The following is a 23593-nucleotide window of genomic DNA, read 5'->3' as shown; positions in this document are numbered from 1 at the left end:
ACTTTCTGGAGGTTTAACTCTAATATAGTACCACATTGCTGAGTTGGATGGTACATCAGCTTTGACAAGTCAATGTGGATGCCACGTCCCACGAAACCATCATCCAATCGTCTCGATGGGTAATTTAGGATTTAGCTGGTATTGATAGTTCAAGGTTTTGTCTCAACCAGTTTTCATACTTCGTTGTTCACGGTTATAGATTACACTAGCCCGAGAGTTTAGGGTTTTAATATGCATCACTGTCTCAAAAGAATTTTAACGAGCGATGGATGATCATCCTCGTGCCGCACACATTGTTTAAGCTTGACCATCCAGTAGAATTAGGAAATTGTATGTGCACGCTTCTACTTCTCTCAAGTCTCCAACCAGCCCCGTCGTATCATCTCCACGATTTAGCGCACTCCGTGTGCGGCGGCCACCTGAGCTCTGCCGTCCCGTTGAGCCGCCTAGCGGCCCTGAGGACGGCCCTCAGGTCAGCGATCTTGGCGCGCATCGTCCGGCAACAGTTGGCGTGCACGGTGGCCACCTGCCGGGCGTCCCGGCTGTCCTGGCAGAAGCCGCTGAAGCGCGCCGTGTCCAGGACGCGCGCCCTCACGCCGAGCCGGCGGAACGCGCCGCGCCGCTTCATCTGGTTCAGCACGTCCTGCTCCTTCATGCCCTCCGACACCTCCCGTGCCGCGTGCCACTCGTCGAACAGCGCCACCGTCCGGTTGTTCGCGACCACGAAGAAGAAGCCGGTGTTGAGCTCGTTGCTGAGGTAGTCCTGCGGCCGTCCATTGAACCTGTCGGAGCTGATCAGGAGGTCTTCCTCCCCGGTGCGGTTCAGGCCCGGGAAGGGGTTCCTCAGCCACATCACATCCAAATCCTTGCAAATTAAGCATCACATAAATATTAAATAAACACTTCACCTGATCATCATCATACTTGATGCATGTGGGCACGAAGTTTATGTGACCTATCCAGAGGCAGAGCTCGACGAAATTACCGTGAATATGAAGCTGTAGCCGTGCTTGAGGACGTGGTCGAGGAGGCGAATGCGCCGCCACATCATGCGTACAAACCCGTCGGACATGTAGAGCTGCTCCGACGACAAGTCTTCGGTGCCGTTCGTCGACGCCGGGAGCCGGTAACACCGGACGCCTCCGAGGCTCATGCACCGGCGGTACGCCGGCCGGTCCATTGCCACGAGGAGGACGTGGCTGACGAGCTGCGCGGTTCCCTCCCCTTCCCTCATGCTCCTCACGAAAAGGTCGAGCAGGCCGTCCTCCTCGGCGTAGGCCGAGTTGAGCACGCTCAGGATCAGCGTCCTGTTCGCGTCCGCCGCGCGGCGCAGCGCCGCCTCCAGATCATCGCCGTAGCCGCGCACCTGGGTTTAACAATCCCCCAACAAGTTAGGGTTTCGGGCGTCGCTGCACCTGGGTTCAATCAACAGGCACAAAAGGCCCCGAATTGAGTAAGTAGTTGAAGCCGGAGGGATTCTACTTGCCGCTGATCGACGACGCCACATGTCGAAGAACCTCTGCCCCGTCTGGCCGTCGGCTTCGGCCGGCGACCACAACGCGTGGTACGAGCCGACCACGACAAGGAGGCAGACGGCGGCGACGGCCACGAAACGGGCCGATGCGCAGTGCTCCGGCACGCAGAGCAGCCGGCCTGGGCATGGCAATTGCGTCCAACTCCTCGCCTTCTTTGGCCCGATCACCATGGGATCGGAGGACGGCGGTGTCTTGGATGAGGACGAGAAGGCCCGCGGTATCTCATGCGGGCACGGAGTTTGTTAGGACTAGTTCAGTTGTAATCAGGAGATAAATGCACGGGTAAATGGGGTACGTGAGTCATGAGAAACTTGCAGCAAACCTACCCAACCTGCTGCACGCCTGAGTTTTCGCTCACACGAACTATCCATGGCGTACGTATAGCACATTGATTATCGTGCAGTTTCTTTTTTATGGGATTTGTGTATGAAAAAAGCAGCTAGTATATGGAGGACTTATCAACCTCTATCTAATAGTTTAACGGGAGTGCGTAGAACTCATTTAGATGAGATATAATTTAGTCTCATTCACCTAATAAGCAAAAACAGAAACAAAGCAGTACAATCCATGTGTACACACACATCTTATAGTATCATATTCAATGGCTATAAAAGGTGTATGAGACATAACTAAAACTCAGCTAGATGAGTTATAGCAAAACCGTAATTTTATTTGGTTTGCATTGCGAATAACAGTGCTAGTACTAGTTTTCTTTAGGAAAATCCCAGTATTTCCAATGGGAAAATGACCGACAGCCTAGTTTACGTGCGCACAAGATCTCGGAGTTTTCGGCCCACCATGTCCACTACCGCGCATTTCTCTCCCTCGGCTAACTGTACCTGCTAGCCTGAAACATGCTAAAAAAAATGCTGGCCTGAAACGTTTTCCTCCTTGCTCCGCCTCTCGCCGGCGTAGCCGTTGATCTGCCCTGTTTTATGTGGACTTAGAGCATCTAAAACGAGGTTTGATAAATTCGGTCTTCTTGTCCGTGAACAGCATCCGCAGGCCCCTCCTATATTTCGCCGCACATTCATATATCTCAAAAGCAATCCATAACCTCATGTACGTCAATCATTCATTATAAACTGTTTAAATTTAACAATTCGTTACAAAGCAAATCAAATCACAATTTAACAAATCGGACATGTTAAAATGAAATCAATGTTCAAGCGAGAAGTGATGCTTGTCGGATCACTGGCCGGACGCGGCAATCCATGCCTCTGCTCGTCCAGCTTGTCCTGCTTCGCTTGGGCAGTCAGCTACGCCTGCGTCCTGGCCGCAGGATATGTTGTCGCAGCCAGCTCCGCGCGCCTACATCCTCGCCGCATGATACGCTGCCGCACCCGTCCTCACCTGCTGACCTCCTGCGTCTTACGGTTGTTGATCTACTTCTTCTTCTCCGCAAGTCACTTCTTCGCATGCTCGTCCAAGAGGGTTAACGGGGGGATAACCCCGGGTAGGCTCATTTGGGCCACTTCCCCCTTTTCTTCGAAACAATACGGGGCGGACGCCTCCCTCCCTGTAGGTCGGCTGCTCCTGGCCGGCTACACAGCGCGGGACGGCTAGGGGCGAAGCCACCCGCCATCCGGCTCGCAAGCGACCCGTCAGTCGGCGGGTCAGCCCTTGTCACATCACCCTGACAGCCGCGTTAGGGACGCATCAGCGAGACATGGCTACAGCGACCCAAGTACCGTCGGTCAGCAAACGTCGGCTACAAAGAATGCGGTCGTACCGCTGACCGCAGCCGACTGGGACTAGGCGAAGCGGCACAGTGGCGGCACGCCTCCATCCACTCGATTACCTACTCCCGCGTGGCTACACTGCGGTTGGTAGGACTGTTGACCGCGGGTAGCCACCGCAAGACAATGCCGAGCCGCGTAGCCCGTACCACGACGCGACAAGACTCCCTAACCGGCGGGTCCCACGGGCGACAAGACCCCCCAGCCGACGGGCCCTATAGGCGACGAGACCCCTCAGCCGGTGGGACCCCTGGGCGACTAAGAGGCTGCCAGCCGGATCCCCCCGGTGCTATATGTGCATATTTTTAGCCAGGGGGTTGGCCTATAAACCCCCCTGGAGCCACCCCATGCAGGGGTCGGCCAGTTCTACACGCACACACACACACATGAGAGATAAAGAGAGCAAGGTAGCTCCTTCTTCCTCCACCGTCATACAGCTCAAGGAGCAACCCTGTAGCCCGATCGGTTCCTCAACCGGACTAGCAGGACTAGGGGTGTTACCTCCCACGGAGGGCCCTGAACCTGGGTACATGGTGTGTCTCCCATCGCTTGTCCCCGATCCCGTTTCCGGAGCCCGTCGACGTCCTTTTGGCCCAACCACTCTCGATAAGCCACCTCATGGCATCTGCTGCGAGAAAACCAAGAAAATTGGCGCCCACCGTCGGGCCGTCCGCGGCGCCGGGACCCTTCGCCAACTTTGCAGGGCGCTTCGCGTCTGGTCTGGTCAGCACGCTCGTGGAGCTCGCCTCCGCGAAAGCTTCCGCGGTGCTGAACCCATATCGCGACCACGTCTCAGTTGACATCGATGACCTCTACACACGCTTCACCATGTCGCGGCTTGATGACGCGCCGACATTCGACGAGTACCCCAGGGAGGTGCTTGATTGCTCCGACACGCCATCATTAGCGGGGGCGACCGCCTCGAGCGGCGCCAATGGCCTCCGCATCCTCGCGGAGGTGATGGCCACCGTCTCCTCCACGAGTTTCGGCCGCGCCTCAGCGAAGGCGGACGCGGCTGCCGCGGCGTCTCGCACCAGGGACGAGGCGTACGCGGCCGCCACCGCGGTCCGTCGTGGCACCTCTTTTCCTCTCTGCTCCACTCTTCGAGGACTGAGCATCCCTCTCGCGCCGACGGCTAATCCTTCTCCCTCCAGGGCCGAGCTGGAGGCGGCCCGCAAGTAGCTGCTTGCGAAGGCCACCTACCTCGCGACCGCCCGACGTTGGATGGAGTTTGCGCAACATGAGTACAACTCCGCCTACGGCCTCATCCCGGTTGGTGACGAGCCCCGCCGGCGTGGTGAGGTTGGTAGCCGCGGCCGCGTGGACGCCGAAATCCTAGGAGGCACGCTGCCCACCAACGACTTCGTCGCAGCCAACATGAGGGCCGCCCAGGTGGCCTACGAGGATATGGCCACCATGGAGGGCGAGGAGCATGCGCATTAGGAGAAGCACATCCAGGACCTCATTACCGTTGCCAACTCGCAGCAGGCACATATCGACCCGGCCCGCGTCGGCTCCAAGTCCCCCTACCTTGAGGGTGAGGGCCAGCACGCGGGAAGCAGCCGCCAGCAGGCCCAACACTCCTCCTCCCCTCATGGCTCTTGCCGGAGGGCCAGAGGAAGCCGGGGCAAGCGCTCCCAGCACGGGAGCGAGTAGCCGGCAGTCTCCAGCCAACGCAATGATGCCCCGGAGGGAGGCGGCCGGTGGGCTTGCACCCGTTCCCCACCTCCGCGACGAGAGTAGACTCGCTCGCCCACTGCGGTTGTTCGAGCCGGGCTCGCGGCCCGGCTTGGTCCATGCGCTCCCCGAAGCGAAAATGACACCCGTCTCCACATCGGCTGGCTGGTGCAGTCAGCCCTCCTGGAGGAGGAGGGGCCGATCGAAACGGGGTGCTTCAGCCCCCGAATCCGCGACAAGACGGTCCCCATCGGCTTCACACTTCCCCACGACACTCACAAGTACAATGGTACGGCTAAACCAGAATATTGGCTAATCGACTACACCGCTACAGTCGGCCTCGCCAAGGGAAATAAGCGCGTCGCGGTGCGCTACGTCCCCCTCATGTTAATCGGCTCGGCCCGGACATGGCTTAACAGTATACCTGCCGACAGCATCAACAACAAGGTGTGGTGGTGGTCCCTATGTTGGCGACGGTGCGGTCACTATGTAGGGGTGTACATGTCACTGGAGGTTCTGGCAATGGAGTTGATGATTGACGGCAGACAACTACGTTGGAGTGAGGTTGTGCTACTCCGGGCAAAAGTCCAGCCGATGCTTGCAGGTCAGCAGTGCCGACGCCTATGGGCATCTTCATCCTTCTTGGGGGTGGTACAAAGACAATCCACGCATCCTCCGATGCTGCTTTCCCTCTTGGGGGCGTTGTCTGGAAGACCGTGATCCCTCCTACTCTTCCTTGAGGCTGGACGTGCATAGCGTCATGGTCGACAGGTGCCCGACTAGCGATGCGGATGTTGTTGAAAATATGCCGTAGAGGCAATAATAAATTAGTTACTATTATATTTCCTTGTTCATGATAATCGTTTATTATCTATGCTAGAATTGTATTGATTGGAAACTCAAATACATGTGTGGATGCATAGACAACACTCTGTCCCTAGTGAGCCTCTAATGGACTGGCTCGTTGATCAAAGATGGTCAAGGTTTGGTGGCCATAGACATGAGTTATCATTTGATAAGAGGATCGCATCATTAGGAGAATGATGTGATGGGCAAGACCCAAACCTATGATCGTAGCATATGATCATGTCAGATTATTACTACTGTTTTCTGCATGTCAAGTATCTATTTCTATGACCATGAGATCATGCAACTCCCGGGCATCGAAAGAATGCCTTGTGTGTATCAAACATCACAACGTAACTGGTTGGCTATAAAGGTGCTCTACACATATCTCTGAAGGTGTTAGTTGAGTTGGCATGGATCAAGACTGAGATTTGTCACTCCGTGTGACAGAGAGGTATATTGGGACCCACTCGGTAATACAACATCACAACAAGCCTTGCAAGCAATATTACTAAAGAGTTAGCCACATGATTTTGTATTACAGAATGAGTAAAGAGACTTGCCGGTAACGATATTGAACTACGTATAGAGATACCAACGATCGAATCTCGGGCAAGTAACATACCGATGGACAAAGGGAATAGTATACTGGATTAATTGAATCCTTGACATAGCTGTTCGACCGATAAAGATCTTCGTAGAATATGTAGGAGCCAATATGGGCATCCAGGTCCCGCTATTGGTTATTGACCGGAGAGTGTCTCGGTCATGTCTGCATAGTTCTCGAACCCCCAGGATCTACACACTTAAGGTTCGGTGACGTTTCGGTATAGTTGAGTTATGTATGTTGGTCACCAAAGGTTGTTTGGAGTCCCGGATGAGATCCGGGCGTCACGAGGAGTTCCGGAATGGTCCGAAGATGAAGATTGCTATATAGGAAGAGTGCATTTGGCTTCCGGAAAGATTTCGGGCATTACCGCTAGTGTACTGGGAATGACGAACGTGTTCCGGGGGTCCACCGGAAGGGGCCACCCACCTGGAGAGGGACCAAATAGGCCCAAGGGTGGGCGCACTAGCCCCTGGTGGGCTGGGCGGCCAGCCCAAGTGGGCCTATTTGGCCGAAGTGCCAAAAGAGAGAGAGAGGTGGGGCAAACCCACTAGGAGGAGGACTCCTCCTCCACCAAATCGAATTGGAGGAGGACTCCTCCCTCCTTGGTGCGCCGGCCGAACGCTAGGGGTTTTCCCTAGGGCGCCACCCCTCCCTCCCTCTTATATATAGTGGAGGGTAGAGAGGCTAGCCGCACCTCAAGCCATGACGCAAGCCCTCTCCCTCCACTACTTCGTGACACCCCGTAGGTTATTCCGGTAGTGCATGGCGAAGCCCTGCCGGAGTAGCTCCACCATCATCACTGTCACTGTTGGGGAACGTCGTATGGGAAACAAAAAATTTCCTACGCGCACGAAGACCTATCATGGTGATGTCCATCTACGAGAGGGGATGAGTGATCTACGTACCCTTGTAGATCGTACAGCAGAAGCGTTAGAGAACGCGGTTGATGTAGTGGAACGTCCTCACGTCCCTCGATCCGCCCCGCGAACAATCCCGCGATCAGTCCCACGATCTAGTACCGAACGGACGGCACCTCCGCGTTCAGCACACGTACAGCTCGACGATGATCTCGGCCTTCTTGATCCAGCAAGAGAGACGGAGAGGTCGAAGAGTTCTCCGGCAGCGTGACGGCGCTCCGGAGGTTGGTGATGATCTTGTGTCAGCAGGGCTCCGCCCGAGCTCCGCAGAAACGCGATCTAGAGGAAAAACTATGGAGGTATGTGGTCGGGCAGCCGTGAGAAAGTCGTCTCTAATCAGCCCTAATTGCTCCATATATATAGGAGGAGGGAGGGGGACCTTGCCTTGGGGTCCAAGGGACCCTCAAGGGGTCGGCCGAGCCAAGGGGGGGAGGACTCCCCCCCCAAACCGAGTTGGACTTGGTTTGGTGGGAGGAGTCCCCTTCCCTTCCCACTTCCTCCCTCTTTTTTTTCTTTTTTCCTTTGATTTCTTTTTCTTGGCGCATAGGCCCCCTTGGGGCTGTCCCACCAGCCCACTAAGGGCTGGTGTGTCTCCCCAAAGCCTATGGGCTTCCCCGGGGTGGGTTGCCCCCCCCCCGGTGAACTCCCGGAACCCATTCGTCATTCCCGATACATTCCCGGTAACTTCGAAAACCTTCCGGTAATCAAATGAGGTCATCCTATATATCAATCTTCATTTCCGGACCATTCCGGAAACCCTCGTGACGTCCGTGATCTCATCCGGGACTCCGAACAACATTCGGTAACCAACCATATAACTCAAATACGCATAAAACAACGTCGAACCTTAAGTGTGCAGACCCTGCGGGTTCGAGAACTATGTAGACATGACCCGAGAGACTCCTCGGTCAATATCCAATAGCGGGACCTGGATGCCCATATTGGATCCTACATATTCTACGAAGATCTTATCGTTTGAACCTCAGTGCCAAGGATTCGTATAATCCCGTATGTCATTCCCTTTGTCCTTCGGTATGTTACTTGCCCGAGATTCGATCGTCAGTATCCGCATACCTATTTCAGTCTCGTTTACCGGCAAGTCTCTTTACTCGTTCCGTAATACAAGATCCCGCAACTTACACTAAGTCACATTGCTTGCAAGGCTTGTGTGTGATGTTGTATTACCGAGTGGGCCCCGAGATACCTCTCCGTCATACAGAGTGACAAAACCCAGTCTCGATCCATACTAACTCAACGAACACCTTCAGAGATACCTGTAGAGCATCTTTATAGTCACCCAGTTACGTTGCGACGTTTGATACACACAAAGTATTCCTCCGGTGTTAGTAAGTTATATGATCTCATGGTCATAGGAACAAATACTTGACACACAGAAAACAGTAGCAACAAAATGACACGATCAACATGCTACGTCTATTAGTTTGGGTCTAGTCCATCACATGATTCTCCTAATGATGTGATCCCGTTATCAAGTGACAACACTTGCCCATGGCCAGAAAACATTGACCATCTTTGATCAACGAGCTAGTCAACTAGAGGCTTACTAGGGACAGTGTTTTGTCTATGTATCCACACAAGTATTGTGTTTCCAATCAATACAATTATAGCATGGATAATAAACGATTATCATGAACTAAGAAATATAATAATAATAACTAATTTATTATTGCCTCTAGGGCATATTTCCAACAGTCACGCCGTCGCGTTGTCGGAGAATTCAGCCTCCTCTTCGTCTCTCTTGCTGGATTAAGAAGGCGGAGGTCATCATCGAGCTGCACGAGTGCTGAACGCGGAGGTGTCGTCCGTTCGACACTAAATCGTGATTGGACGGCGGGACGACTTGCGATTTGGATCGCGAAGACGTTCGACTACATCAAGCCCGTTTCTTAACGCTTTCCGCTTAGCGATCTACAAGGGTATGTGGATCCGATCTCTCCTCTCGTAGATGGTCATCACCATGGATAGATCTTATGTGTGCGTAGGATTTTTTTGTTTTCCATGCGACCTTACCCATCAGATGTGACGATGTGACTAGTGTGGCAGCGATGATGGTTGAAAGATGAGCAGGGTCATGTCTTGCCTTTGTCCTTGCCCATCTGGCATGCTCCCAAGCTTCAAGTCAAAGGTGCCGCGATATGGGGTGATACTCCGGCAAGGATGTCAGGCAATAGGCAGATCAGACTCTTTCGTGCAAGGCATGCTCTTTTTCTCCTGTGAGGCACGTCATCAAAGTCGGAGTTTCCTCATCCTCGATGCGTTCGGCCAATTGTTTGGCCTCGACAGGTGGTCTCCCGTGTCCCGTTTGTTCGAAGGGGTCTTAACGGTTTGTCAGCGATGAAGTTGGAGTCGCTTGCTCTAGGAGAAGTGATGATGCTGACATTGCACACAACCTCGACCGTGTCCTTTTTCATCGGTGTATGTGGGTCTTGTGTGTGCCAAATCAATCGGGTACCTTCTCCGTGGGCATCTCGTAGCGGTTTTCGTTGATTAAAAGGACAAGTCATCGTTTTTAATGATCCAATCAGGCCCTAAGCACATGGTTTAGAAAAGATGGACAGAGCGTGAGATCTACAACGGGTACTCGTGTCCGGTTTTAATAATGCCTATATCCAAAAGATTTGCATGTGCCGATCTGCGGATCTGCCGACTCGTGTTCCATGCTCTAACAAATGTCCCGGCAAGAAAAGGGAGAAAAAATAACTGCACGCTGAGGTGTTGTGTTTCAGTAGTGGAGTATGCTAAATTTTCAAAATGATTCCCGCGAGAAGAAACGTTTCAGCAGCGGCAACGCATGGGCGAATCAAGCCGATAGTATACGTTTCAAAACGGCTGCTGGTTCCGGCGTGGCAGCACGCGCGCCGTTGCCTGATGCCGATCTCAAGGCGGAAAAGTGCAGACAAGCGTATCGCGGCATCTGCACCCGCACCACCCCACCCCCGGAAGAAACCAATCTTGCAGCTTGCCTCCTGCTCGATGCCCACAGCTCCCCCCTGTTGCAGCTACTCCTACTCCCCTGTTTAAAGGGCGGCCTGGGGGAGAAGGAGGAGCAAGGCCGCCGGTTGCAGCCACTCCCCTGTCGCCGGTCGAGGAAGGAGATGGGCGGCCTACTCCCGCTGGCGCTGCTCGTCGTCCTCTCTGCCGCTGCCGCTGCCGCTGCCCCTCAGGTTCGGTTCTTCTCCTCTTATCTTAACCAGATCCCACATCCGCTGCAAAATCTTGGAAGCTTAATGGGTGACGAGACGAGACGAAGCGAATCGAACCGCGAGGCGCGAAACCAATCCGGACACACGAGCCGGGATGCAGGGGTCGCGACAGAGCCAACGGAGGGGCCGTCCTCTGACACTAAGATTGATGCCAACACTGAAAATCGAATAGCTTGGAACGAAAGCTGGATCCCTTTTCTTCGTGGGGGACAGGAACAAAAAAAGCCGATCCTAACACCGAAAACCAAACAGATAGCTCTGTTTTTTCTCTGCTTTGGATAAAAATGCCGATGTTGCGCAGTTGGCTGGATCACATATCTATGTTTGCTTTAAACATGTGTTTCTACTTTGTACATGCAGCTTGTCGGAGCTGCGAGGGGCGACCATTCCCTGCCAATCATCCAGGTAATTTTCAATCCCCCTCAAATTGACATCATTTTTATGTCTACTCCTACCCATCTTCTATTGTTTGCACTGACAGTCAAAATGAATGCTGTTGTGCTTTCACAGGAAGACATCATACGGACGGTCAACAGCCATCCCAATGCCGGGTGGACGGCTGGACACAACCCATACCTCGCAAACTATACTGTACATAGAACACCGTCTTGATCTTGTAGTTGTCATCGAGGCACCATTTTTTCTTTCTATGTTTGCTGACCTCAGAATCATCCTCTCCTGTGCAGATTGAGCAATTTAAGCATATCCTGGGAGTGAAGCCAACACCTCCAGGGTTACTGGCTGGTGTTCCAACCAAAACTTACTCAAGATCAGAAAAGGAGGAGCTCCCAAAGGAGTTCGACGCCAGATCTAAATGGTCTGGTTGCAGCACAATTGGGAAAATACTTGGTAAATTCAACTTAGATAACTCAATGACCGTAAACAGGTTCAACGTCATTTTACTTGCTCTGACCCACACTTCATTTGCTCTTTTTTTCCCCAATACCTTGGAAAACCCTGATTTCCATGATCAGATCAAGTAAGTCTATGCACATTACCTTATATCATTAGCTCCAGAGTACTTGCCGAACAATTGAAGATGCTCAAGGTACTATGTATTGGTTAACAATGGCAGGGTCACTGTGGTGCCTGTTGGGCCTTCGGTGCCGTGGAATGTCTGCAAGATCGTTTCTGCATTCATCACAGCGTGGTGAGTGCTTATGGACGATCTGTGTACTCTCTGGTCTGGTTTTAAAAAGGCATGTTTGGTCCTTTTCTTACAATAACCAGCCTACTGTTTTTATTCCTTGCAGAACGTTTCACTTTCTGTCAATGATCTAGTGGCTTGCTGTGGATTTTTGTGTGGCGATGGTTGTGATGGAGGATATCCTATCTTCGCATGGCAATACTTCGTCGAGAACGGTGTTGTTACTGACGAGGTATAGCAAATTCTCTACTTTCTGCCACTTCAGTGTCCTTGTCCTCCCGGAGCAATCCTACAGTATTATATTGTTTTGATCCTGTTATTATAAGTCACTCTGGGTTTTAACTACAACAATGGGTAGTACTGAATCTGTCATATATCAATATAATGGAAATTGGATGGTGCATTAATTATTTATAATATTTCGCTCCGTAAATGAAATTGGTTGGTTAATGAATACATTTTTTAACAGGTCAGTTAGTGATTGTATCATTTGGCACTAAATGCTACGTTAACAGTGTATATCTGAACCCGGAAATCAGAAAGTAGTAGGAGCATATTGTAGTCTTAGTGTGTCCTGACTATTTGCAAATTCATCCCAGCTTTGTTCAGGCACAGCACTGCAGTACAAATGGCTCTGTTTCAAGTTTAGGAAATTTCGCTGTAGCTTAGCATACAACAGGAAGTAGAAGAGTCATCATAAAGATTTCTGCATGATCTTCAAGAAAGATCCTCTGGAAAACACAGAAAACCTAGCTGAGACTATCTGCACGTCTTTATGTAGCTAGATATTTTTTTTGCATTATCTCATCTTTTCCTAACTATGTATTTCTTTCAAATCATTTTATTGTATTTTTTATTTAACTAGGCTCTCCTCTAATGTTTCTTATAAAAAAGACTCAGCTCAGCATACCACTCATCCTTGTACATATTACTGTCTTGCAGTGTGATCCATTCTTTGATCAGGTTGGTTGCCAGCATCCTGGATGTGAACCTGCTTATCCTACACCTGTGTGTGAAAAGAAATGCAAGGTGCAGAACCAAGTTTGGGAGGAAAAGAAACATTTCAGCATCGATGCATACCAAGTAAACTCTGATCCGCATGACATCATGGCAGAGGTCTACAAGAATGGCCCTGTAGAAGTTTCTTTCATAATTTATGAGGTAACTTCGATTCAGTATTTGATGTTTGACTTGTGCTTTGCCAAGGCTGCTAAAATGGGTCGAAAATTGTGCAATTACTTTGAACACAAGTTTTACGGTGATTGGCAATTTTAGGAATGTTTCTTTTCCTCTCAAACCTTGAAATATACAAACATAATATAAGCAAAACTTTCAAAAGCTTTAAATCTGAATAAAACTGTGGAAAGAACATGATAGTGGGAGAAAGAGAAACAAAACATACATACTCTAGTTCCCTCCAAAAAAGGGTTTCCCCCCGCTTTGTATTACAAAGCAACCAACCGATACAGTCAACAGCAGGTGCTGGGGCGGAAGCAACACAATCACACCCAAAAGAAACGAAAGAGAAACAACAAGAGAAAAATGCCGACAACGGCGGATTGACGGAAACGAAGACGCTTCACGACCACTGCGCCCACCGAAGATCTCCCACCAAGCTCCAAGGCTCCGAAGCACCGGTACCAATCAACACCTCCAAGAAGAACCGCGACGATGACGGCGCTGCTGCCAAGGGTTTCCCCCGGTACGTGACGAGGCAAGAGGAAGGGTCGCCCCCGACGCCCTCCAGGAAGGTCCGGCGGCACCCACAGGCGTCGCCGCGTCGGTGTTGGCCAGGCCGACAGGGGTTTCCCCCGATCCCAACCTTCACCTCGGATGCTCCAGAGCCTGCCACCAAACCGACCACCATCTTGCGCCACCGCGGTCATGAAGCCTCCACGCCGTCTCACCACGGCACCATGAAGTGAGGCCTGCACAGCGGCGAATAGGAGCCGGGACTAGGGGCCACAACACCGTCGGTACGCGGGAGGGTACAACCTCCACCGTCAACGACGGTAGCCGACCGGGCACAATAGCAGGAGCATACCAGGCCCGTGGGCCCACAGGCCCGGTCGGGCTCTCCACGCCCGTAAAGCTCCCGCCATCACGCTGCAGCAGGCGTGCCTTCGGCGTCGCCGCCCCCCGTCCGAGCTGCTCCTCCTCCTCACCACACAGACGACGATGAAGCCACGCCGGGAGCCGGCCCGTTAGGACCCAGATGGGGCCCACAGGGCCCAGATCTAGGCCGGGGGCGCGCCACCGGCCAACCTGCGTCACCACGCCGTCTCATCGCCAAGGGGCAACACCACCACCTCGCGCGTTGCCGGCCACTGCTGCCGGGTCGCCGGACCGTTGTCGAGCCGAGGAGCCCCGCCGCCGCCCCCATGCCCCGGGCAGGGAGCCGCACGCGCGGGGACATGCAGTCCCGCCGCCGCCAACACCACCCGGCCAAGCGCCGGGGGTGGCCGTCGGCGGCGGCAGGGAGGGAAGGGGGATGGAGGGAGGCCGAAGTGGGAGGGGCTCGCGCCGCCCCGGCCACCTCCCGGGGAGGCGTCCCGGGGCGGATCTGGGAGGGGGAGGGGGGAGGGGGGCGGGGACGGCCGGCGGCGGCGGGGGGACGGTGGGGGAACCCTAGGGAGCGGGGGTCGCCGTGAGCTCTCACATACATACTCTAGTTAGCATACTGGAATATGAAATACTATTATTATCTTTCAAGGTTTGAAGTTAGACAAAAACTAATGATTTGTGATTGTATATAAGACTACGTATTCTATCATCAAAGGTCAAAGAAGATATTTGTTACTTTCAGTGCTGATTTAATTCTGCAATTTCCTGCAGGACTTTGCACACTACAAGTCAGGTGTTTACAAGCAAATCACTGGTAGGATGGTGGGAGGTCATGCCGCCAAATTGATTGGATGGGGAACAAGTGATGCTGGCGAGGATTACTGGGTATCTTGTTAATTCTCTATCTTACACTACTTATCAACTAACGGTCAAGTCCTGACATGTTTTATTATGTCTTTTGCTATTCAGCTTCTTGCAAATCAGTGGAACAGAGGATGGGGCGATGTGAGTGTGACGAATACCTTGTATTGTTGAAGTGCAAGAGTGAATGCTAGGAACATGTGTTTGGCTAAAACAAGTTTTGGTTTTTGATGTATTGTAGGACGGGTACTTCAAGATCATAAGGGGCACAAATGAATGTGGCATTGAAGGAGATGTTAATGCCGGTATGCCCTCGACAAAGAACATTGCGGGTAGGGCCTTTGCAATTTGAAGTTTGGGCAGCGCCTTTCCTCTGATGTAGTTGGAATTAGCTATTTTCCAGTCAAATAAAGAGCCTCTTTGATTCAAAGGATTTTTATAGAATTGAAATCCTTTGTAATTTTTCCTATGTAGGCCGTTTGATTAGTAGAATTGTATCTTGTAGATTTGTCCCAAGGAATTGTTTGTACTACATTCCATAGGAAATCTAGCATCCATTCTAAATTCTTGAAAACAATCCTTTGTTTTCTCTATGATGCAATGAAATAAACTTAAATCATGTAGGATTCGAAAGGGTATTTTTTTGAAAAAAGTGAATTTTATTGATTGAAATTGAAGCATCAAGTGAATACAGACACAATGGACACACACCTGACCTCGGTGTAACTAGAATGCACACACACAAAAACATGCTCGCAAACAACAAAGTCATAAAAGATAAAAACTATGCCTAAGAAGAAGAGAAACCCAAAGCGATCAAAAAACGATTGACAAACTACAACAATGACCATATCTACACAAACCATCTCGCCACCACAACGACAATGAGGTTCTTCAACAACATCGTCTTTATGAAAATATTTGTCAAATATTATGTGTACAGTTGTGCTATAGTCGGACTTATAATTAGTGGAGGGTTAGAAAATTGTTTGAGCTGTACATGTGTAACCCGAGCCTGTTATATAATGATGCAACGGGGTAGCCAGATATATTTGAGATAATCTAGTAAGCTAGACAGAGATCGCGAAAGAGATAGTCCGGGAGCCCGTGGCAGGGGTGGTCGGACCGACCGTGGCTGGTGGTCGGAATGTTGTCTGATGGTCTTGGCGGGCTTGTTGTCGATGATTGATGAGGACATTAATACCATTGTTACATCCATAGCCCCTGCTGTTATACGAACTGGATCGATTATTAGAGCTCGCGCACGTCAATTAAATTACTAGGTACTTCCGTTTCTTGGTAACAATTATAATGTTCATGAGAATACGATGTTGCCTACATTGGATACGTTTGTGTTGATTACTAATGAAGGGTCTAGCATGGACAAGATGGATGAACACTGGAGCGGGATCAATCGTGGAGATAAAGGCGCGTGCAAAGGGAACCAGAACGACGTTTCTAGTGCAGATTTCAGCACTTTGATCCCTCCTTGATGACATACAAGGACATGGACAGAATATGCAAGATGTCCTTTCACAAATTTCGTCTATATCTTATTGTAGGTGATGTGCCCATATAATTTTTAAATACAACTTCCTAGGCTGGTTATAGAGTTCGTATTGTAGGGGAAACGACTTAGGAGGTTTTTTATTCCCACCTTGCCAAGGGTGAACGAAATCCCCTCCTTTTCCCCTATAAATGCAACCCTTAAGACACCGTTTAGACTTGAGTTTTATTTAGATTAAAAGTTCGTCACAGCTACAACTTTGCATCTTCGTTTGCGTTCCACGACCAGACCAATACGTCAAAGTACCCCCTTTCACGAATAAAGTTTTCCTATTTTATTCGCAATATCCAGATTGCAAATTCAGTTTCTTGCTTGTTCTTTGTTTGTGCGTAGAAAATAGACCTTTGTGGTCAGGTTGATCGTGCTCCTGCGTGGTTAATAATCTCTTGGAGTTGGTTTAGTGCTCCTGCGTGGTTAATAATGTCTTGGAGTTGGTTTAGCAATTGCTAAGGCATGATCGTTGGACTAGCAAGATGGGATAGCATGATTTTGCCGTTTATCTTATCCGTAGTCGGACCCTGCTTTATGTATGAATAATGAATGCTTGTGTGAATTGTAATTTAGCATGTGGCGAGTGTAAGCCGAATCTTATACTCATCTCTCTATTTATGTAATGGCATTGTTATCCTACTTGCGATACGCCTAGATGCGACCATTTTCCCTTTTGAGGCCTCGCCCCCGAATAAGGAAAGTGTCGCATCTTGATCGTTACAGCAAGGTAGACCAATTCATTTTATAGCAAAGGACGTGCCAAAAAGTACTCTTATATGAGGCAAACGCTCCCTAGGACACATGGGAATTACTCTCTAGCCATGTTCATCATGATAAGTTGATTCACGTTCGTTACTTTGATAATTTGATATGTGGGTGGACCAGTGCTAAGGTGATGTTCTTACTTGAACAAGCAACCCACTTATGATTACCCCCTCTCGCAAGCATCCACAATTACAAAAGAAGAATTAAGATAAATGTAACCATAGCGTCAAACGTGTGGATCCAAATCAGCCCCTTGTGAAGCAACGCATAAACTGAGGATTAAGCTTTTGTCAATCTCGCGACCTATCATCTACTTGTTACTCCATAATGCCTTCCCTTAGGCCTATAACATGGTGAAGTGTCGTGTAGTCGACATTCACACGACACCACTAAGAGAAGCAACAACATACACATCATCAAAATATCGAACAAATACCAACATCACATGATTACTTATAACAGGACTTCTCCCATGTCCTCGGAAACAATATTAACTACTTACACCTCATCAACGTGTTCAAAATCATAGGTGTAATAATATTGATCAAGGATCTGAACATAATATCTTTCACCAAGTAATCCAACAAGCATCAACTACGAGATGTAATCAACACTACTAGTAACCCACATGTACCAATATGAAGTTTTGAGACAAAGATTGAATACAAGAGATGAACTAGGGTTGGATATGAGATGGTGTTGGTGAAGATGTTGATGAAGATTGATCCTCCCACGAAGGAGGAAGCGTTGGTGATGACGATGGCTTCAGTTTCGTTGGTACTTGTCTTGTGAGTTGTGAGACCTATCTTCTAGATGAATTATGCTTGTTTAACTTGAATTTGAATTTCAAAATTTGTGAATTTGAAATGTATTGAGTATGTGAGCAACATTTTGATATTTGTTGGAATTATATCATGATGAATTACTTTATTCACTTAAAATGTGCACAATAGAGGGATATTGGGAATTAGAAGATGGTATAAGCAGCTTTAGGTAAGCTATATTGGAGAAAAGCAAAATTCTCGTATACCTAATGCAATTTTAACATACTGGTATGTTATTAAAGATGATCTAACATATTGCTAATGGTATTGCTGTGATAGTTCATGTTGCCAATGTAGTTCACATCCCCTATGTCACTACATAGGTTTCTGTTGAAGTTTATGGAGCTCTCAGCGCATTAAACATTTAAATTCTGAACTATGCCAGTTGATTTTGTTGGAACTTGTCTTGCGAGTTGTGAGACCTATCTTCTAGATGAATTATGCTTGTTTAACTTGAATTTGAATTCCAAAATTTGTGGCTTTGAAATGTATTGAGTATGTGAGCAACATTTTCATATTTGTTGGAATTATATCGTGATGAATTCCTTTATTCGCTTAAAATGTGCACAATAGAGGTATATAGGCAATTAGAACATGGTATAAGCATCTTTAGGAAAGCTATGTCGGAGAAGAGCAAAATTCTCCTATATGTAATGCAATTTTAACATAATGGCATGTTATTGAAGATGCTCTAACATATTGCTAATGGTATTGCTGTCATAGTTCATGTTGCCAATGTAGTTCACATCCCCTATGTCACTACATAGGTTTTTGTTGAAGTTTATGGAGCTCTCGGCACATTAAACATTTAAATTCTGAAAATCTCGAAGGTTCATAAGTGTTGCATGGCATAGGCACAATATTTAGTACCACATGGGAGCGGAGGGGTGTTGAGACCAACATATAAGGGGTTGTCTCCCTCACCTCCCTAAAGCATGAGAACTACTCCCTCCGTTACTAAATATAAGTCTTTATAGATATTCCACTATGAACTACTACCTCCATCCGGTGAAGAGTGTACGTTTGGCTTCAAAATTTATTCATAAAAGAGTACTTTTATCTTCCCAATGCACTTTAAAATAGAAAAAAAATGCTTCTCTCTCATCACACGGTAATCAAGACCAATAGCATTTTACACATAGTCTTCTTAATTTATGCATGCACTTAGTTAATTGGGGGTTGGGTAATTAAAGAAGTGAGAGATGGTGGCTTGCACCTTTCCAATGCATTTTTTACTCCACTTCATAATTTGTCCTAAAATTTCTATATGTACACTTTTCACTGGACGAAGAGTGTACATACAGAGCAAAATGAGTGAACCTATACTCTAAAATATGTAGATATAAATCCATATGTAGTCCATAGTGAAATCTCTAGAAAGACTTATATTTAGGAATGGAGGGAGTAACTGACTCGCCTCGTGGGTGCGTCATATTTCGTGAATGATCAAAGCTCGGCTTCATTTTTGCCAATTGAAACGGATAATTATTTTTCATTCACATATCCTTTAATAATAACTGTTTCATTGTAGTTTCAACAAAAAAAAACTGCTTCATTGTTATTAACGGGCACATCCATAGCTAGTGCACAGAATACATAGTCCTGGAACCATCAATGCTAGTTTGCCCGCTTAATTTGACAGGCAAATAGCTAATTCCAGCTGCATCAGAGGACGAGGCGCTGCTCAAACTTCACATTGCAAAGGCGCTACCGGCGATGTTCTTCATCGAGGGCATACCGGCTGTAACATCTTCTTCGATGCCACATTCATTCTTGCCCCTTATAATCTTGAAGTATCCGTCCTACAATGCATCACAAACCAAAACTTGTTAATCTGTAGCCCAACGCATGCTACTAGCATTCACTATTGCACGTCAACAATATAGGGTATTTGTCACACTCACATCACCCCAGCCTCTGTTCCACTGATTTGCAAGAAGCTGAAAATCAGAAGACAAAAAAAGAAAACATGTCAGGACTTGATCATTGGTTAATAAATACTGTAATCTAGAGAATTAACAAGATACCCAGTAATCCTCGCCAGCATCACTGGTTCCCCAACCAATCAACTTGACGGCATGACCTCCCATGACGCCACCTGTGATGTGCTTGTACACTCCTGACTTGTAGTGTGCGAAGTCCTGGAGGAAATTGCAGAATGAATCAGCACAGCGAGTAACAAATATTTTCTTTCACCTTTGATGATAGAATCCATAGTCTTATATATATAATCACAAAGCATATGACCTGTTGAGAAAATTCAGTGTTTGAAAAATAATACCAGTATTCATATTTTACTATGCTAACTATAGAATGTTTGTTTTGTTTCTCTTTCTTCTACTGTCATGTTCTTTCTACGGTTTTATTCAGATTTATAGCTTTTCAAATTATTACAGCTATTAAATTTTGGTCCATACTCCACCATGCCTAACCAATATTTTGACAGCCTTGGCAAAACACACGTCAAACATCAAAAGAAGAATCAAAGTTACCTCATAAACTGTGAAAGCAACTTCTACAGGGCCATTCTTGTAGACCTCTGCCATGATGTCATGTGGATCAGAGTTTACTTGGTATGCATCGATGCTGAAATGTTTCTTTTCCTGCCAAACTTGGTTCTGCACCTTGCATTTCTTTTCACACACAGGTGTAGGATAAGCAGGTTCGCATCCAGGATGCTTGCAGCCAACCTGATCAAAGTATGGATCGCACTGCAAGACAGTAATATGTACAAGGATTAGTGGTATGCTGAGCAGAGTTTATTTACAAGAAACATAATGGGAGAGCCCTAGTCAAAGAGAAAATCCAAGAAATCTAGCTAGACAAAGACGACCTATAGGTGCAGACACTTTCAGCTAGGTTTTCTTTGTTTTCCAGAGGATCTTTCTTAAAGATCAAGCAGAAATATTTGTGATGGTTCTTCTACTTCATGTTGTATCCTAAGCTACAACAGAATTTCCCAAATTAGAAATAAAGTCATTTGTATTGTAATGTTGTGCCTGAACCAAGTTGGGACAAATTTGCAGAAAGTCAGGACACACTAAGACTACAAGATGCTCCTGCTCCCCATGATTTTTGGGTTCAGTTATACACTGTTAGCATTTAGTGCCAAATGATACAAGCACTAACTGAGCTGTTAAAAATGTATTCACAAACCATTTACAGAAGGCACTATTATTAATAGTTAATGTAGCATCCAATTTACATTATATTGCTATATTCTTTTAGAGAAACATTATATTGTCATGACAGTTCAGTAATACCCACTGTTGTAGTTAGAACACAGTGAAGTGATTCATAATAATATGATCAAAATAATAATAATAGGATTGATCTGGGAATATCATGACATTGAAGTGGTAGAAAGTAGAGAGTTAGCTATACCTCCTCAGTAACAACACCATTCTGGACGAAGTATTGCCATGCGCTGATAGGATATCCTCCATCACAACCATCACCACACATAAACCCACAGCAAGCCACTAGGTCATTGGCAGAAAGTGAAATGTTCTGCAAGGAATAGAAACAGCAGGTTGGTTATGTAAGAAAAGGACCAAATATGCCTGTTTAAAAATAGACCTGAGAGTAGACAGATCGTCCATATGCACTCACCATGTTGTGATGGATGCAGAAACGATCTTGCAGACACTCCACAGCTCCAAAAGCCCAACAGGAACCACAGTGACCCTGCCATTGTTAACCAATACAGACTAGCTTGAGCATCTTCAACTGTTCAGTAAGCACTAGTGGAGCTAAAAATATAAGGCAGTGTGCACAGACTTACTTGATCTGCTCATGGAAATCAGCGTTTTCCAAGGTATTGGAGAAAAGTGGAGGAAATGAAGCGGGTCAGTGTAATTAAAACAAACGTACAACCCATTCATGGTCATTGAGTTATCTATAGTTGAACTTACCAAGTATTTTCCCAATTGTGCTGCAACCGGACCATTTCGACCTGGCGTCGAACTCCTTTGGGAGCTGCTCTGACCTTGGATGAGTTTTGGTTCGAACACCAGCCAGTAAACCTGGAGGTGTTGGTTTCACTCCCAGCATATGCTTAAATTGCTCAATCTGCACGGAAGACGATGATTCCGAGGTCAGAAAACAGAGAAGGAAAAAATGGTGCCTCCATGACAGCAACAACAAGACCAAGAGGGTGTTATATGTACATACAGTGTAATTGGCGAGGTAGGGGTTGTGTCCAGCCGTCCATCCGGCGTTGGGATGGTTGTTGACCGTCTGTATGATGCCTTTCTGCGACAGTAAGGTAAAACGATGGTTAGTACTGTAGTACTACAAAGTACAGACAATAGAAGATGATGTCAGTCTGATGGGGATAAAAAACCGACCTGGATGATTCCTAGGGAATGGCCTCCCCCTGCCGCTCCGGCGAGCTGCAAGCGCATTAAACAAACATATGTTAAAGCAAACACAGACGTGATTCAGCCAACTGCGTAGCATCGCTGTTGATTCTTTGCCCCCCATAGAAAGAAAAGGATCGAACTTTGGTTCAGAGCTGTTCGTTTTTCAGTGTTGGCATCAAGCTTAGTATCAGAGGAAGAGGCCCCTCCGACGTCGGCCCGCCATCGAGCTCCAGCACGGCTCTGTCGCAGCCCCTTCGTCCGGGGTGGATTCGCGCTTCGCAGAATTACAGTACTACTACTAATAATAATATCTACGCAAACGCAACTTACCAAATTGGGATTTTTTTTCTAAGAATAATAAGAATAATAACGGAAGCTCCTAATAGTGCTACCACACATACAGTACAGTAAATTTGGATATGCGAGCGTTATTCTGGTTTGACTTGTGATGAAAGCAGCAGCCAGCAAGAGCGCGGCGGCGACGGGATCTCGACTCGGCCGGAGGAGAAGGGCCGGACCTGGGGGGCGGCGGCGGCGGCGGAGATGACGACGAGCAGCGCCAGCGGGAGCAGGCCGCTCCCCATCTTCGTCCTCGATCGGCGACGCACGGTGGGAGGGAGGAGGAAGCAAGCGGAGGAGGTAGCTGGTACTGATTGATTGCCTTGCTTCTCCTCCTGCCCCCACGCTGCCGTTTTATAATTGGTTCCCGGGGGGGGGGGGGGGGGGGGGTCGGTGAGGCGGGGGCGGACGCTACGGTCTGTCTGGAGCGATGGTGGAGGAGAGACCGCCGATTTTTTTTTGTGTGCCAGCCTTGGGAGTGACGCGCGCGCGCGCTCGCTCGCTTTCCGTTCCGGGCCCAATCACGCTGCGCGGCGTAGCGTCACGCAACGGCGCGGGTGCTGCCACGCCGGAACCAACAACCCGTTTTTATTTAATTGAATTGAAACGGATCCATATCGGCTTCGTGCGTTGCCGTTGCTTCGATGTTTCTTCTTCTTCCGGGAGATCCTTTTCCGTAAATTCTGCAGGATATCTGCTCCATTGTTTCACTGAAACGCAGCACCTTTAATAAGCGCGGCGGTTTGCAGATTTCTCTTTTTTTTTTGGATTGCTTATCAGATGTGTGCGTTTATTAGATGATATATCATTTTTTTTTTACTTTGTGAAATTTATTAGAGGATGTATCATTTTTACTTTGTGAAATTTATTCGAGGATGTATCATTTTTACTTTGTGAAATTTATTGGAAGATAAATCCTTTTTACTTTGTGAAATTTATTGGAGGATATATCCTTTTTTACTTTGTTAAATTTATTAGAGGATAAATCCTTTTTACTTTGTGAAATTTATTGGAGGATATATCCTTTTTACTTTGTGAAATTTATTAGAGGAGATATCCTATACGGCAGCTCCCTCTGTAAATAAATATAAGACGTGACAATTTATTTGCGGAAAATGATTAG

The 23593-nt window shown here is 48.0% G+C and overlaps 3 protein-coding genes across 3 annotated transcripts; 1 reads left to right on the top strand and 2 right to left on the bottom strand.

Moving 5' to 3' along the window:
• Nucleotides 1-379: 379 nt before the first annotated feature.
• On the bottom strand, nt 380-1705 carry LOC123450221 (uncharacterized protein At1g28695-like). Its single transcript, XM_045127580.1, has 3 exons — nt 1487-1705; nt 986-1366; nt 380-865 (listed from the first exon to the last, which is right to left on the bottom strand). The coding sequence occupies exons 1-3, from the start codon at nt 1703-1705 to the stop codon at nt 380-382; spliced, it is 1086 nt and encodes a 361-aa protein (XP_044983515.1).
• Nucleotides 1706-10195: 8490 nt separating this feature from the next.
• LOC123447675 (cathepsin B-like protease 2) lies at nt 10196-15239 on the top strand. The gene is made up of 11 exons (XM_045124302.1): nt 10196-10509; nt 10909-10953; nt 11059-11139; nt 11235-11397; nt 11523-11527; nt 11624-11698; nt 11802-11927; nt 12638-12856; nt 14531-14644; nt 14729-14764; nt 14862-15239. Exons 1-11 carry the CDS (start codon nt 10441-10443, stop codon nt 14970-14972), a joined length of 1044 nt encoding a protein of 347 aa, XP_044980237.1. The 5' UTR covers nt 10196-10440; the 3' UTR covers nt 14973-15239.
• A 4059-nt stretch (nt 15240-19298) lies between these two features.
• On the bottom strand, nt 19299-22877 carry LOC123447674 (cathepsin B-like protease 2). The gene is made up of 11 exons (XM_045124301.1): nt 22650-22877; nt 22117-22161; nt 21941-22021; nt 21682-21838; nt 21552-21556; nt 21380-21454; nt 21152-21277; nt 20260-20478; nt 19795-19908; nt 19672-19707; nt 19299-19569 (listed from the first exon to the last, which is right to left on the bottom strand). Exons 1-11 carry the CDS (start codon nt 22713-22715, stop codon nt 19459-19461), a joined length of 1035 nt encoding a protein of 344 aa, XP_044980236.1. The 5' UTR covers nt 22716-22877; the 3' UTR covers nt 19299-19458.
• Nucleotides 22878-23593: the final 716 nt, after the last annotated feature.

Source organism: Hordeum vulgare, chromosome 4H, assembly GCF_904849725.1.
Source record: "Hordeum vulgare subsp. vulgare chromosome 4H, MorexV3_pseudomolecules_assembly, whole genome shotgun sequence".
NCBI classification, from domain to species: Eukaryota; Viridiplantae; Streptophyta; class Magnoliopsida; order Poales; family Poaceae; genus Hordeum; species Hordeum vulgare.
The sequence above is the reverse complement of the archived record's forward strand: the minus strand, read 5'-3'. Positions and strand labels throughout refer to the sequence as shown.

Excerpts from the sequence above, each read along its gene's own strand:
- LOC123450221 (XM_045127580.1), bottom strand. The coding sequence starts at position 1,705 with ATGGTGATCGGGCCAAAGAAGGCGAGGAGTTGGACGCAATTGCCATGC. Across the intron at positions 1,367-1,486 it reads TGTGGCGTCGTCGATCAGCG|GTGCGCGGCTACGGCGATGA; the intron begins GCAAGTAGAATC and ends TGTTAAACCCAG. Across the intron at positions 866-985 it reads GCTACAGCTTCATATTCACG|GATTTGGATGTGATGTGGCT; the intron begins GTAATTTCGTCG and ends TTAATTTGCAAG.
- LOC123447675 (XM_045124302.1), top strand. The coding sequence starts at position 10,441 with ATGGGCGGCCTACTCCCGCTGGCGCTGCTCGTCGTCCTCTCTGCCGCT. Across the intron at positions 14,645-14,728 it reads ATGCTGGCGAGGATTACTGG|CTTCTTGCAAATCAGTGGAA; the intron begins GTATCTTGTTAA and ends TTTGCTATTCAG. Across the intron at positions 14,765-14,861 it reads GGAACAGAGGATGGGGCGAT|GACGGGTACTTCAAGATCAT; the intron begins GTGAGTGTGACG and ends GATGTATTGTAG.
- LOC123447674 (XM_045124301.1), bottom strand. The coding sequence starts at position 22,715 with ATGGGGAGCGGCCTGCTCCCGCTGGCGCTGCTCGTCGTCATCTCCGCC. Across the intron at positions 22,162-22,649 it reads CCGCCGCCGCCGCCCCCCAG|CTCGCCGGAGCGGCAGGGGG; the intron begins GTCCGGCCCTTC and ends ATGCGCTTGCAG. Across the intron at positions 19,909-20,259 it reads TTGCTTTCACAGTTTATGAG|GACTTCGCACACTACAAGTC; the intron begins GTAACTTTGATT and ends AATTTCCTCCAG.